We start from the raw sequence: 15860 nt of genomic DNA, 5'->3' as shown, positions 1-15860 counted from the left end.
CCATTATATGAGAAAAAGTGTCCTGGACAGTGGAGCAAAAGCAGTGTCCTCAGTGACAGAGGTGGACATGCTTTGTGAGGGCAGGAAGTCACTAATACTGCATCTCATTCTTATTAATGGTGATTTCAGGAAACGTTACTTTCCTTGGCTTGGTCATTTCCTTCACAGGCAACTGTGTACGTTGAGTTCGTCCTTTTTATTTCTTGGCAACACTGATAACAGAATTATATAAAGCTTGCTTTGAAAGTATATACTACATATTTGAATTTGAATAGTACATTTTTTTTTTTGCCTGAGTTATATGGCAAAAAGGAAATAAATTATGTTGAAAGCAGTACATTTGTGTATGGGTGTTGATTGATTGTGTTTTGTGGATTTTTTTAAAAGGCATGTGAAATATGTCATAACATTTTCCAAGCTTAAAGAATAATACATGAAAATTCACTTGACTCAATTTTCTTTTTTAGGTTATGGGACATAGAATGTGGTGCATGCTTACGAGTGTTAGAAGGCCATGAGGAATTGGTACGCTGTATTCGATTTGATAACAAGAGGATAGTCAGTGGAGCCTATGATGGGTGAGTTTGCTAAAGACATTTTTAAGTTCTACCTCTTACTCCTCCTGCCTTAGGATGTTAAATATAGCCTTTCTTTGTCTCTAAAGGATTATAGATATTACAGAAAGAATGCAATATACTGTTTCTTGTGTCTAATCTATGTATTTACCTCTTCTTTGTTTACTCTTTTCCAAAATATTGTTCCTAATCATTTAATTGTACTTGTTTGCTCATGGTTTTCATTAATATTTTGGTTATTTGGTTATATATCTATCCATTTTGCCCTGTAAAGCAAAGAACCTGATAAACCCAGTGTATCAAGATATGCATATAAAATAATGACCTCCTAATAAAACTAAAATGTTGGAGGGCAGTATCTTTGGGGCTTATTAACATGGAAGGGTCTTGAATTTTTTTATCCCTTTGAGTGTTTCCTAAAAGTAAAGCTCTCCTGTCTTCACTCCTAGCATTTCAGTGACAACGAATTCAGTCATCTTTACTTCCCCTCAGTCTAATTTCCAGTGGTTATAGAGTCCTTTCATGTTGTGGATGGATCCCATGTCCAGAAATGCTAAGCACATGGTAAATTCTTACAAAAGTGTTTTCACTTATGAAGGCCTTTGTATCATGTCTCCTCCTGAGGGTACCTACCTGATTTGGAGGAGTGAGAGGCCACAGTTCAAATACTGGCCATTTTTTAAATACCAGAAACTAACTTACCACATTATCTTAGTTTATGAGCTAGCTATACTAATATATTAAGACAACTCAAGCGGTAGTAGGTGTTAACAGACCCATTTCCTCTGCTTTGAGTCAGCCATCACTGTCATACCCTTGGGAAAATTGTTCAGGATATGACATGTTCCAGTTAGGTCCAAGGTTGTATTTTCTCATTGCCTTGGTTTTGATCTGTACCCACCTTTCCTGGGTTTTTTCTGTTATTTACCTTGAGGAGACATGACCTATAATTGATTTTTAGAAGGGCTAAACTTTTCTTATTTAAATCAAAATATGAGGATTTGTTTATATAAACTCCAGAGCTCTTTAATGGACCCCAGTCCTCTGGTATGTGTGACCGGGGCCATTCTTAGAATTGACCAGAAAGAAGATGCCTCAGAGTTGTAGGTTCCTAGGTCTAAGAGATCTCTTATATCAGTAAGAGTTCTAATGTATAAAAACTCCTTTTAGCCCCAAAGTATGGTGTAACTTTACCATTCACTGTCTTCAGTTTGGTTAAAGCTAACCTGTTTTTCGTTTTTAGTTTAATCACATACATCTTCCCCTTTTAAGACCAAATAACCTCTACCCAAGAATGAATGCAAGAACCAAGTCTCCAAGTTTTTGTGCATTCCTGAGAGCTGCATTTATCCTATAAACTATCTTCACTGTACATCTTTATTGCCATAACTTTTTGCTTTTCTTCCTGTGTTCTGTTAATTTTGCTTTTAGCTATGATTTTTGTCCCCTTTTTGATCTTTAGAAAAATTAAAGTGTGGGATCTTGTAGCTGCTTTGGACCCCCGTGCTCCTGCAGGAACTCTCTGTCTACGGACTCTTGTGGTAAGAGCCTTGTTGTTTAGAGGGGTATGGAGAGCAGGAAGGGGAAGAAATTACATTGATATGCAGTGGAGTACAGATCTGGATTTGATCGTTAGAACTTCACAAAGCCTACTGCTAAGTGGAAAGGCAACCAATACATGACAATAAAATATGTTTATATAGCTGCCTTTCATCCAGAAGTGCTTTAGAGACTGTATATGAAAAGGAATGTGGCAGCTGTTTAACAGCTGCACAGCAACTCTACACAACAATTTAGTACAGGAAGTGAATAAGAGTTCTGTATCCACCAGAAACAGTAGGGGGTACTTAGGGAGAAAGAACATAATTAGTCAAATTGGAACCTGTCCAGAATCTGAGGACCTGCACACCTGTGCCTGCAAAAAGTGCCATGGGAGTCTGCGTGAACCCCCTGGTCAGCCCCTCAGTTCTGCTTCCTGTTTAAAGTACGCCGCCTCCAGCAATTTGAATCTTGGCTCTTTTGTTCCTCATATACTCCCTTGCCTGAACATCCTGACATTTGGGGAAAGAAGTGACTCAAAAGGAAGAATGTCACCTTCGAAAGCACCAGTTTCTTTGTCACAGTGTTCACCAAAGGCCCAGATTGAAAAGTGGCCAAAGGTTGAAAGCTGTTTCCATTAGAAAAAGATTAGATTGGGCACCAGGGAAGACAGACTCTTTTTTCACAACTCAGGTAAAAGATGAGAGCAAGCATTTGAAGCCCAGTGTTCTGAATCCTGACTCTTGACATTTAGGCAACCTCTGCTCTGGAGAAGAGAGATGCATTGCTTGGCTTCCTTGTTAAATTTAAAGCTCATTCTTTCAGTGCCAAACCTGCTTTACCAGCATTTTTCACACATTTTTTTTTTAATGTGTACTTTCATTCATTTACAATTGATCTAAGTCTGGTTTTTGAAGTATCATTTACATACAGCAAAATTTGCCCCCCCCCTTTTAGCGTATTTCTATGAATGTTGCAGTTGTGTAAATACCACAGTCAAGATATAGAACATTTCCATCGCCCCAGAAATGATGCCCCTTCGTATTAATCCCTTCCCCCAACCCCTAGCAACTATCCATCGGATTCTGCCCCTGTAGTTTTGCTATCTTATGAATGTCATATAAATTAAATCATAGGGTATGTAGCTTTTTGTATTTGGCTTTTTTCACTTCGTTTGAGGTTCATCCACATTGTTGTATGTATTAATACTTTGTTCCTTTTTATTGCTAAGTAGTATTCCATTGTGTGGATGAGCCACTTTGCTTATGCACTCACCAGTTGAAGGACATTTGGAATGTTTCTGGTCTTTGGTGATACTGAAAACATTGCCATACCGGCTTGTGTGTGTGTGTGTTTTAATTTCTCTTGGGCAAATATACAAGTATGATTTCTGAGTATATATTTTATTTAAAAGAAACTACCAAGCTATTTCCCAAAGTAGCATTCTGGGGGCTTGCAAATGCAAATCATTTTATATTTCCACTAACAATGTATAAATGTCCCATTTGTCCACATCCTTGACAGGACTTGGTGTTGACAGTTTTTAAAAACATTCTAGCCGTTTGAGTGAGTGTGTAGTGGTTGTAGTTTTAATATGCATTTGTGTGATAACTAATGGTGTAGAACTTATGGTGTGCTTATCTTCTTTTGAAGTGTCTGTTCAAATCTCTTCCTCATTTATTTATTGAGTTGTCTTACTAAGTTTTTATTTTTATTTTTTAACGCCTATATTGTGGTATATGGTTCCTGAACGGTAAACTACTCATATTTCAGATGTACAATTTGATAAATGTTGATAGGTGTATATACCCATGAAACCACCATCACAATCAAGATAACTTACATTTGCATCACTCCCCAAGAGGTGCAATTTTCAAACTCCCAATTTATCCCTTCCCACCCCTTTCCTCCCCAGTAACCATAAGTTTATTCTCTATGTGAGTCTGTTTCTATTTTGTAGATGAGTTCATTTATGTCCCTTTTTTAGGATTCCACATAGAAGCAATGTCATATGGCATTTTTCTTTTTCTTTCTGGCTTACTTCACTTAGAATGACGATCTCCAGATCCATCTATGTTGCTGCAAGTGGCATTATTTTATCCTTTTTTAATGGCTGAATAGTAATCCATTGTATATATATACCACATCTTATTTACCCAGTCATCTGTCGATGGACATTTGGGTTATTTCCATGTCTTGGCTATTATAAATAGTGCTGCTGTGAATATTGGGGTGCATGTGTCTTTTTTGAATTATATTTTTCTCCAGATATATGTCCAGGAGTGGGATTCCTGGATCATACAGTAAGTCTGTTTTAGTTTTTAAGGAACCTTCATAACTGTCCACCATAGTGGCTGTACCAATTTACATTCCCACTAACAGTGTAGGATAATTCCTTTTTCTCCACACCCTCTCCAGCATTTATCATCTGTAGACTTTTTGATGATGGCCATTCTGACTGGTGTGAGGTGATATCTCATTGTAGTTTTGATTTGCATTTCTCTAACAGTTAGTGATGTTGAGCATCTTTTCATGTGCTTATTGGCCATCTGTATGTCTTCTTTGGAGAGATGTCTGTTTAGGTCTTCTGCCCATTTTTTGGGTTGCTTGGTCTTTTGATATTAAGGTATATGAGCTGTTCGTATAGTTTGGAAATTAGTTGTTCATTCACATCATTTGCAATATTTTCTCCCACTTTGTAGGTTGTCTTTCGTTTTGTTGATGGTATCCTTAGCTGTGCAAAAGCTTTTAAGTTTAATTGGATCCCATTTGCTTATTTTTGCTTTTATTTCCATTACTCTAGGAGCTGGTTCAAAAAGAACCATTGCTGTGATTTTTGTCCAAGAGTGCCTTTGTTTTCCTCTAGGAGTTTTATAATATCTGGTCTTACATTTAGGTCTTTAATCCATTTTGAGTTTATTTTTGTATATGTTGTTAGAGAATGTTGTAATTCAGTCTTTTACAGATAGCTGTCCAGTTTTCCCAGCACCACTTGTTGAAGAGACTGTCTTTTCTTCATTGTATATTCTTACTTTCTTTGTTGTAGATTAATTGACCATAAATGTGTGGGTTTATTTCTAAACTTTCTATCCTGTTCCCTTGATCTATGTGTCTGTTTTTGTGCCAGTACCATACTGTTTTGATTACTGTAGTTTTGTAGTGTAGTCTGAAGTCAGGGAGTGTGATTCCCCCAGCTCCATTCTTTTTCAAGATTGTTTTAGCTATTAGGGTTCTTTTGCATTTCCATCCAAATTTTAACATTTTTTGTTCCAGCTCTGTGAAAAATGTCATTGGTTATTTGATAGGGATTGCATTGAATCTGTATATTGCCTTGGGCAGTATGACAGTTTTAATATTGATTCTTCAATTCAAGAACATGGTATATCTTCCCATTTGTTTATTGTTGTCTTCAGTTTCTTTCATCAGTGTCATACAGTTTTTGAAGTACAAGTCTTTTGCCTCCTTGGGTAGGTGTATTCCTAGGTATTTTATTCTTTTTGGTGTGGTAGTAAATGGTATTTCCTTAATTTCTTCTTCTGCTATTTTGCTGTTAGTGTATAGAAATGCAACTGATATCTGTATATTAATTTTGTATCCTGCAACTTTACCAAATTCATTGATAAGTTCTGGTAGTTTTCTGATCATTTCTTTAGGGTTTTCTATATGTATTATCATGTCATCTGCAAACAGTGACAGTTTTACTTCTTCATTTCCAATTTGGATTTCTTTTATTTCCTTTTCTTCTCTGATTGCTATGGCTAAGACTTCCAGAACTATGTTGAATAAAAGTGACAAAAGTGGGCATCCTTGCCTTGTTCCTATCTTAGAGGAAATGCCTTAGCTTTTCCCCATTAAGTATGTTGTTAGCTGTGGATTTGTCATAAATGACTTTTATTATGTTGAGGTATTTTCTGTCTATGCCCACTTTCTGGAGAATTTTCATCATAAATGGATGTTGAATTTTATCAAAAGCTTTTTCTGCATCTATTGAGATGATCATATGGTTTTTATTCTTCAACTTGTTAATATCATGCATCACATTGATTGATTTGCAGCTATTAAAAAATCCTTGTATATCTGGGTTACTGAGTTTTTAAAAACAGACTTATTGCGATATTATTGACATACAATAAATGGATATATTTGTTTTGTACCCAAATTTATTTATCCATTTGCCAGTTGATGAAAATTTAGGTTTCTAGTTTAGGTCTGTTACAAATAAAGTTTCTATAAATATTTATGTGCAAGTCTTTGTATGAACATACACTTTAATTTCTTTGGGGTAAATCGTAGGAGCCGAATGGCTAGGTCACATGGTAAGTGTATGTTTAATATTTTTAGAAACTGCCAAGCTGTTTTCCAGACTAGCTGTACAGTTTGACATGGTAGCACAACCGTGCATGAGACTTCCAGTTACTCCTCACCAATACTTGGTGCAGTCTTTTAAAAATTTTAGTCATTCTAATAAATATGTCATGGTATCTCATTGTAATTTTAATTTTACATTCCTAATGTTAATAATATTGAGCATCTTTTCATGTGTTTATGTGCCATCCACATAGCCACTTCGTTGAAGCGTTTGCATGTGCTGCACATTTTTTTAATTGAGTGGTTTTCTTATTACTGAGTTTTAAGAGTCTTTTACATAGTGAGGATATAAGTTCTTTATCAGATATATAGTTTGCAGATATTTTCCCCAAGTCCATGGTTTGTTTTTTCATTCCCTTTAAAGTATCTTTTTGAAAAGCAGAAATTAATTTTTAAGTCGATTGTGTCAAGTTTTCCTATTAGGGATTATGTTACTAGCTATTACATCTTTAAAAGTTCTTTGCTTAATCTAAAGTCACAAAGATTTTCCCTTCTATTTTCTTCTAGAAATTTTATGGTTTTAGGTTTTACATTTTGTTCTGCAATTCATTTTGAGTTAATTTTTGTGGATGGTACACGGTATAGATCAGAGTTCATATGGATATCTAGTTGTTCCAGCTCCACTTATTCAGAAGACCGTATCTTTTTTCTTCTTCAAAAACCAATTAACCATATATATGTGGGTCTACTTATGGATCTGTTCAGTTCCATTGATCTTTTTGTCTATCTTGATGCCAACGTCATACTATCTTGGTTACTGCAGATTTTTAATGACTCTTGAGGTCATGTAGTGTAAGTCCTTCAACTTTGTTCTCTCTCAAAGTTATTTTCCTTTGAATTTTCATGTGAATTTTCGAATCTGTTTGCCAATTTCAGCAACAAAAAATATCTGAGATTTTATTGGGATCATGTTGAATCTAGATCAACTTAGCAAGAATTAACTTCTTAACAATACTGAATTTTCTGGTCCATGAAAAATTTATCTCTCCATTTTTTTAGGTCTTTTAAAATTTTCAGCAATGTTTTATAGCTTTTAGTGTAACGGTCTTACATATCTTTTGTCATTATTTATTCTTAAGTATTTCTTATTTTTTAATGATATTACAAATGGTATTTTAAATTTTTGATTTCTGAATTATTCATTGCAAGTATATAGAAATACACTTCTTCTCCAATCTGTGTTACTTTTCATTTTTCCTTTTTGCTTTATTGTACTGACCATCAGTACAATGTTCAAAAGAATTGGTAAGAGTGGATGTCTTTATCTTGGATAAAACTCATTTGGTCTTTTACCATTTTACATATACTTTTATATAGATGTGTTAGCTATAGGTTTTTCATAGACACATTATCAGGGGATTAGGAGGTTCCTTCAGTTCCTAGATTGCTGAGAATTTTTATTAGGAATGGATGTTGGTTTTTTGTTAAATGCTTTTTATCTGCATCCAATGAGATGATCATATGGTTTTCGCCTTTATTCTGTTAATTGCTATATTACATTGATTTTTGAATGTTAAACCCAACTTTGTATCACTGCAGATCCCATGGACTGAACACTCTGCCCCCAAAATTGATAACCTAGATGAAATGGACCAATTCCTTGAAAAATATAATCATCCACAATTCAGAAAGAAATAGACATTCTGAGCAAGACTATACCTATTAAAGAAATTGAATAAATAATTAATAACCTTCCAAAACAGAAAGCACCAGGCCCAGATGGGTTCACTGGTGAATTCTACCAAATGTTTAAAGAAAGTATACCAATTACCTGTCGTCTCCTCCAGAAGATAGAAGCAGAGTAAATACTTCCTACGTCATTCTATGAGACCGGCATTATCCTAATACCAAAACCAAACAAAGATATTACAACAAAAGAAAACTCTAGGCCTGTATCTCTTATGAACACAGATGCTCATCTAATGAGCTCATTTACCTCTTGTAAAGAATGTAAAATAGTGCAGTAGTGCAGCCTCTATGGAAAAAACAATGGTGGTTCTTCAGAATATTAAAGGTAGAATTACCATATGATCCAGCACTCTTACTTCTGGGTATATATCCAAAAGACTTGAAAGCAGGATTTATAAGAGATATTTGCATACTCATATTTGTAGCAGTATTATTCACAATTGCCAAGAGGTAGAAGCAACCCAAGTGTCTATTGACAGATGAATGGATAAAGAAAATTTGTTATATATATACAGACTAGAATATTAGTCAGCCTTAAAAAGAAAGGAAATACTGTCACATGCTACAATGTGGATGGAACCTGAGGACATTATTTTAAGTGAAACAGGTTTATACCTGCTTATAAGAGCCAATTGTTAGATTTCCATGAATTTTGCAAGCTGGTTGACCTCACATGGGCAACTCAAAATTGGCCAGGATAGAAATTTTTACACCATAAAATGTGTAAATGCTTTTACAAATTTGGGAGAGTTAATTGACTAATATACACCAGCACACTACTTATCAGTCCGTGGCCTCTGATTGTGAAAGAATCCTAGAGATACAGAGAAGAAGATAAAGCCAGGGAGGTAGTGAGGAATGTCCTCTTTCAGCCTAAGTCTAGGAAAGTTAGTGATGAGAAACTGGCATACTATTTGACATGTGTCAGCTCTAGTGATTACTACTTTGGATGTGAAACTAACTACCTGATATTTGACTTTTCCATCTTGCTTTTAATCCAAATGAAGGTTTTCCCCTGTATTCTTGAAACAGGTAAATGGTAGAGAAAACTATCAGCATAGCCTTTCCATAGACTCCTTTTGACATATTGCTGAATTTGTGTCCTTTTAATTTTGAGTAGTTCAAAAGTTTTGTTTTCTGCTTCTTTAGGAGCATTCTGGAAGAGTTTTCCGACTCCAGTTTGATGAATTCCAGATTGTCAGTAGTTCACATGATGACACAATCCTCATCTGGGACTTCCTAAATGATCCAGCTGCCCAAGCTGAACCCTCCCGCTCCCCTTCTCGAACATACACCTATATCTCCAGATAAATAATCATACACTGACCTCAGACTTGCCCAGGTATGAAAAAGAATTGTGTACATAACACTGTGGGTAGGAGATGGAACATTGGCTGTAAGGTATTGCAAGTTCATGGACCCTTCTCATTTCCTTTATATCTACAAGTCCTGTGGAGCAGGGGAAGCTGACATCATGAGACACGGCTGCACACTGGACACTGCCTTTGAGTGAAGTAGCCAGCCTCAGTTCTAGCTAATTGAACTAGATCTACATGATCCTTGTGTAGTAGAACTAGTATTTCTGCCCCAGTAACCCAGTAGGATTAAGAAAATAAAATGAAATTTGAATCAGTTTCAAAACTAAGAGTAATGACCCCAAAGCCTTTGGCTTTGTAATTCCCGGGTTAAACTGGTACCTATCATGGAGACCCTTTAAACCAAGCAGATAATCTAACGTGTGAATGGAAAAATCTGTTGATAATATCATAGTGACTTCTCACAGCTCTGCTTTATGAGTGTCATTTGACTATAAAATGTAGCTTTTTTATGCTTATCCCCAAGTCCCCACCCCCTCCAAAAGGGAAAAGTATTGCCTTTTGACCTTGGAAGTGGCTCTGGAGTTGGTGAGAACTCCATGTATTCTCCCACTCAAGTCTCCATCCTCTCTTTGGAGCAGGAAAATATTCCTAATATTCATCTTTATTTATATCCATGGTATATTCAGATCATACCTGGTATCCTGACCATTTCAAATACAGGTTACTATTGGCTTGGGAAATCTGTACTGTCTACTGGGGATTGCTGCCATTATTATGACTTTTTGTTTCCCTCACTTACCTCTGTTCTTGTGGCAGAAGTACGCATTTAGTACACTTTTCTGCACATCTTTTTACTGTGGTTCTTCTGAATAGGGTGGTTTGTGCCCTGCTGGGCTCGCTTCAGTGCTCACTGATCTCATGGAGGACATGCTACTTCCTGCAGAGGACATGCTACTTCCTCAACCAAAATACACAGGCCTGCATGAGAACCCTAGCCTTGTGCCCTTGGGCAAATAACCTCCCAAAGCCTTAGTTTCCTTGTTAGTACCTACCACATAGAGCTTTTGTGAGGATTGCCTTGAAGTGTTAGGTATAAAATTCTTAGTGCTTAGTTTAGTACAGTGCCTAGCACGTAACAAGCCCTCAGTAAAAAGTGGCCATTAGTATAAATGTTACTCGTCATGTACCCATCCCCTCCTTTTGCCAGAATTTTCTCATCCTTAGATTTCTATGGCATTTTGCCATTTTTAATTTCTAATGTCCTCCAGCCAAGCAGCCTGGCAGCCTCACCCCACTCCCCTACTTTTGTTAGTGGCACACTGCATTCGTGGCCCCTAAGGGCCAGAAGCTCAGAGCTGTCGTCGCCTGGTCTCCCATTACAGGGAGCAGCTGAGAGCTTGATGCTACACCTACCGTAGTCATTCTTAATCTCTGGACATCAGAGTCACTCTACTTGAGCACTACAGCCGTGATCATGTCAGTGAGCTCTGCCAAGTCCCCAAACAGGCCACATCACCTTTGACAGAAGCTCCTGCATGGCATGGACAGAGAGCAGGCATTAGGAAGGACTTCTGAGCCTTTCTCCCAACCGACAGCTAAGTTAATATTCTTTTCCTCTTAGAGAAAGTGAGAAATACAGGGAAAGGGACTAATGACTGCTCTGTTTTCACACAGGACTCATTAAAGTTGCGGCATTTAACGTATCTGCCAATACCAGGATGAGCAACAACAGTAACAATCAAACTACTACCCACTCTCCCCGGGCTAGCCGAGGAGCGGGGCTTTAAGACTCCTGTTGGGACACAGTTGGTCTGCAGTTGACCCAGGATGGTCTACTCAGCACAGCTGACTGCTTCCGTGCTGCTATCAGAAGATGTCTTTTATCTTTTGTGAATGATTGGAACTTTTAAACCTCACCTCCGCTCCCCTCCTTCCTTCCCCTCTGCACCTGTTTTTTCCTCATATGGTTCCAGACAAAGATGACTTATAAATATATTTAGTGTTTTGCCAGAATCTCTCTTGCTTTGCCATTAAGAAGAACTAGTTTCCCTAGGTAGCCTACTGGAAGAGACCCACTTCTAGGGGACAGGGGATACAACTTCAAGCCAGACAGCACCCAGTGTGTCCCTATAAACTGCAGAAATGCCCAGCACCTGGCAAGATCTGCCCAGCTCCACTGTGCTTAGGAGGAGACAGTTGTCTGTGTAGCCTCTGAGACAAGAAAGAAAGAAAACAGAAATGCACACCCTGGAAGATCTGGGCCTCTTTCCTTCCATCTCTTTCTCCATTTCTGCCCCTTTTCCCCTTTCCCCCACTCCCCTTCAACATGTTTCTCTGCTCCACCTGAGAAGAAAGAATATGAAGAAAGTATCCTCAGTTAGCATGAGGCAAATGAGAAAATGCAATACTTAGAAGAGTTCATTGCTGTTCAGTCAAAAGTTCAAACCCAGACTTTTGCTGCAAGAGACCCTATATGGCAACAGTGGATTCTCAAAATGGTATTCATCATATTTGCAACTCTTCTCTCTCCTCCTAATACCCCTCACCCTGCAAAAGGGGGGCCAGAAATTTCCTGGGCTCCATCAATGGCTGAATCTTTTCTGGACTCAGCAGTCTCCTCGATTCCATGTAGAGTGTGGAAGGGAGTTGCTGATTGCATTTCCTCTCATTAACAATTAGATGTGTAATAAAAAGCATTGTACTTCATCTTAAATCACTGGTAAGGCTCAGCCTACAGAAAGGATTGAAATGGCCAGAGCCAGTCGCTTGGTCCATTCTGCACAATGGTTCACATCTCTGATTTCCTTATCAGAGCCTGTGAGCACCCATGCGCCTGAATCTTTGTCAAGACCATGATCAGAATAGCTAACAAGCTGGTCAGGACTAAAACGTAATGTCTTTTTCATTTAGGCCAGTAAATATCATCTCTCAAAAATCAAGCTAATCATCTCAACCTTGCACTGCAGAACCTTCCTTCTGCTTTTCCAAACCTGGTATTTATAAAAGGCAAAGCTGTCAGAGAGAGGATCAGGGTGAAGTTTGGCACACAGGGTTTATTAATGGCTCAGAAACTGCCTTCTCTTTCCTTTTCTTCCTCCTCCTGGCCTTATTTTTACTCTCCACTCTCCCCAACCAATAAAATTTCTCTGGCAGTTGATGAGCAACATAAACAAATGGACCTCAGCGAGGGCCAAGGCTGACTAGCCACTTGAAAAGCGGCTGTATGGGCCCTGGGGGTAAGGCACGTGTGCTGCCCAACCAGGGAGCACAGGGAATACTACCAGTGTGTGCCAGGAGTGGGCCTCCACCAGCCATCTCGTGTGGCAGGGGCACACCCATCAAAAGCCCGGAAGTACAGGGCAGTCTCAAGTTTCCCTTGAAAGCTGAGCAGACAGGCCCATTGTTCCATTCCTAATCAAAGCATTTGAGTAAAAGAAAGCCCCTTTTTAACCAGCTGCTGTAAAAACTTCAGAATGGAAACGAGTTGCAGGTGACCTCAAAGCCAGACCACCTTTAGTTCAGCAGGACATGGGAGGGGGAGAGAAAGCCATCCTCACTCTTCCCTCTGCTTTGCAAGTTATCCTCTTCCCAAGATGTGCCCAGACTGAATGTTATTACATATTTAGAGGCAGGTTAGGCATATGCATTTTTCCTTTCCTGCTTTATGAGTGCTTGTAAGCTTTTAATTCCAGATTATATTCAGAAAATATTGCCCAGTATGATATGTCATTGCCTGGGAAATCTTTTGAGTGTAATTCCCTTACCAACTACCCAAATGCTAGAGAAATGTTTTCTATTTAACCACTCACTATCAGGGTTCTTTGTCTGTTGTGTTGACTATTAATGACTTTTTGATTGGTTAAGGTTTTTTGCTATAGATGAGGCAGAGGGCCGTCAGCCTTGAAAAATACACGTCATGCATTAAAGAGGCATGGATTTCAAGCTGTTTCAAAATATTGTCCAATAGCCATAACTTAACCAGCCCTTCTCTTATATGCTGCTATTCAAAAGTGGGAGCTGTGGAATATTCATTGGTGCCCAGGGTTCTGCTCTCCCATCTAGGTTCAGTCGAAGGTATACTGTTTCTATACCTTATCTAGTCCAGTACATCATAAGTGAGATTGAGGGTTGGACCCTGCGGTCTGGAGCCATTAGCTCCATCGAGGATATTCTCCAAGTTGTCCTCTGCTGCTGATGGAAATGGAAATGAAGTTAAGTGGTCTGAAAAACTTGAGTCAGTAACATTTCTCAGCTCTGGGGGTCATTTACCAGTTCATTGTAGAAGAAATAATCAGGTAAGTAGTTCATTTCCAGAGAAGGTAAACCCCACTTACAATCTCTGCATGATTTCAGTGGGAATTGATTATCACTAATCCCCAACTGGGCTAGAATAAATGTGAAGTTTGACCTTTTTAAAAAGAAAAGAGAAACAAAGTAGTCTCCATACCTCTAAAGGAATGGCAGAAAAGGAGCTGAAGATATCTCTGGGCTCTGAGCTGAAATGTCCCCATTGTAGATTAGTCTCTTCTCGCTAAAATTCCTATGTGAGCCTGAAAGAAACATTTCTTAAAGATGAGAGGAAGCTTGTTCAAAGGCAGGTGAAGAGCGCTTCAGGCCCCTGTACCCAGGAGCTCTGGGCACGTGTGAGTTCTCAGTTCACGTTGGGGCTGCTTGGACAAAACCAGCATGACTTGCTTCACGTGTGTGTATTTCCACTGCTGAGAACATCCTTTTGCTTTTTGTGTGTGCAATTTGAAATTGGATGTGAATTGTAAGTGGGAGGCCTTTTACACTTGTCCCTTGGCAAAATTCTGGTGACTCTTCACCAGAAACCTCAGAGACAGGGACTCTGTAACTCTACTGGCAAGTAATAAGCTCTGGCCCTCATAACTTGTTTCTGGGAAAGACCCTGGGACCCCTAAATCATTCTGTTTTCTGCTTGAGTAAGAAAAGTGCTTTTTATTTTTCTTTTGTAATATCAAAAGCTGAAGAAAAGAAAATATACACCGTTCTCCTTTGCTGTCTCCTGGTACCCATCGGTCAGAACACCTGTGGTTGGTCTGTTCCTTACTTAGCACTTGGTTGTATGTGGAAACACAGGGCCTGAGGTGGAGTGGTGGGGGAAATAATTAGGGCAATTTGTTCTTCCCTAGAATTAGACTAGACACCTTGGTGTTACTGACCTTCTTGGTGTCTTAGATGCTAATACCTTCCTGCCTGGAGGAGAGCAGCCCAACCCAGAATAGTGCAGGCTGGGAGGCTAGGCTGCAAGCTTGATTCTGGAGGAATCCAGGGTACTTCCAGGTGGAAAGGGGGATGCTTATAGATGCCCACCACCTGTTTGATAATCAGGTTTACCTTATGACTTCATAACATATTTCTCATCTCCTCCTCCATCTCTATGAGTTTAACAGACTTCCCACAAGCTGGAGAACATGAAAAGGTGCCCTTGCTTCTCCTTGCCTTCCTCTCTTCCCTCCTAGAATAACCCTCACTTCCAAGTGTACCCAAACCTGCAGACTGAGTTCATCTCCTCGGGCTTCACCCACACAGCTGATTGCTGGCAGACCACAGCCCCTTACATTATCCACAGTATCATAATCAGTGCCAGAAAGACAGCTGTCTCTTAGAGTAAAGCTGAGTTTTGCTTCTTGTTATTTTTACCTGTAGTTCATGTGTGACTTCAGAATCCTTGGAACCAAGGAGAGAAACCAAAAAAGCATGATTATGGCTGCCTGGTTTCAGGTGGAACTTAATGCATTGATACCCAGAAACCTCTTCTGTTGGAAATTGAGTACCTGTGATCTAAAGTTTCCTAGAATATGTGCTCTCCAACCCACCCAGCTGGCCCTCTCAGTTCCTAATCGGTTGTGTGGGTATTTAAGAATCAGTGCAGTAAACAGCATTAAAAGTGTTACCTCCCCTCTATCCTTTTCCCTTCTTGGTCACTGTTGCAAAAGACCAACAGGAGGGTCAGGTCTCTGGGTACCAAGGACACTAACATTATCCCAAGTCAGTGATCACTCAAGCCCACTGCAGACTATTCTGAGGGTTGTTCACTGGTCTCCACCTATGGGGCAGGCCTGGCAACAAGTGTGAGCCTCCCTGAGAGCTTTCGGTTGGCTCAGCCTTTGTTTTCTAGACTCTTCAGTACTGACTGCTTTGACTTTTGTGATTATGTTACGGTGATGTGTAGTCAATGTACCAATATGTTCACAACCTAGAATCATGATAATATAGTGTGTGTTTTTTTTTTTAACTGTTCAGAAAAAAAGTAACTTAAATTACAAATATAAGATTAAAGTGAATTTTCTGGGTGTCTTGTCTCTTTACCCCAACATCAAGAGGACAGTGACTTTCTCAGTATAGA

At 38.8% G+C, this 15860-nt stretch overlaps 1 protein-coding gene across 8 annotated transcripts in view; it reads left to right on the top strand.

Moving 5' to 3' along the window:
• Positions 1-15798, top strand: part of BTRC (beta-transducin repeat containing E3 ubiquitin protein ligase) — a 154433-nt gene extending 138635 nt beyond the window's left edge. For all 8 annotated transcript variants that reach the window (XM_045507354.2, XM_045507353.2, XM_010971018.3 and 5 more), the window contains 4 exons: positions 468-578; positions 2038-2116; positions 9321-9513; positions 11165-15798. In XM_045507354.2, the coding sequence (XP_045363310.1) occupies positions 468-578; positions 2038-2116; positions 9321-9482 (352 nt within the window). In that variant the 3' untranslated portion in view covers positions 9483-9513; positions 11165-15798. The remainder of the gene's footprint in view (positions 1-467; positions 579-2037; positions 2117-9320; positions 9514-11164) is intronic.
• The last annotated feature ends 62 nt before the right edge of the window (positions 15799-15860 follow it).

This window comes from Camelus bactrianus, chromosome 11 (genome assembly GCF_048773025.1).
Source record: "Camelus bactrianus isolate YW-2024 breed Bactrian camel chromosome 11, ASM4877302v1, whole genome shotgun sequence".
NCBI classification, from domain to species: domain Eukaryota; kingdom Metazoa; phylum Chordata; class Mammalia; order Artiodactyla; family Camelidae; genus Camelus; species Camelus bactrianus.
This window is presented reverse-complemented; position numbering and strand designations above follow the sequence as displayed.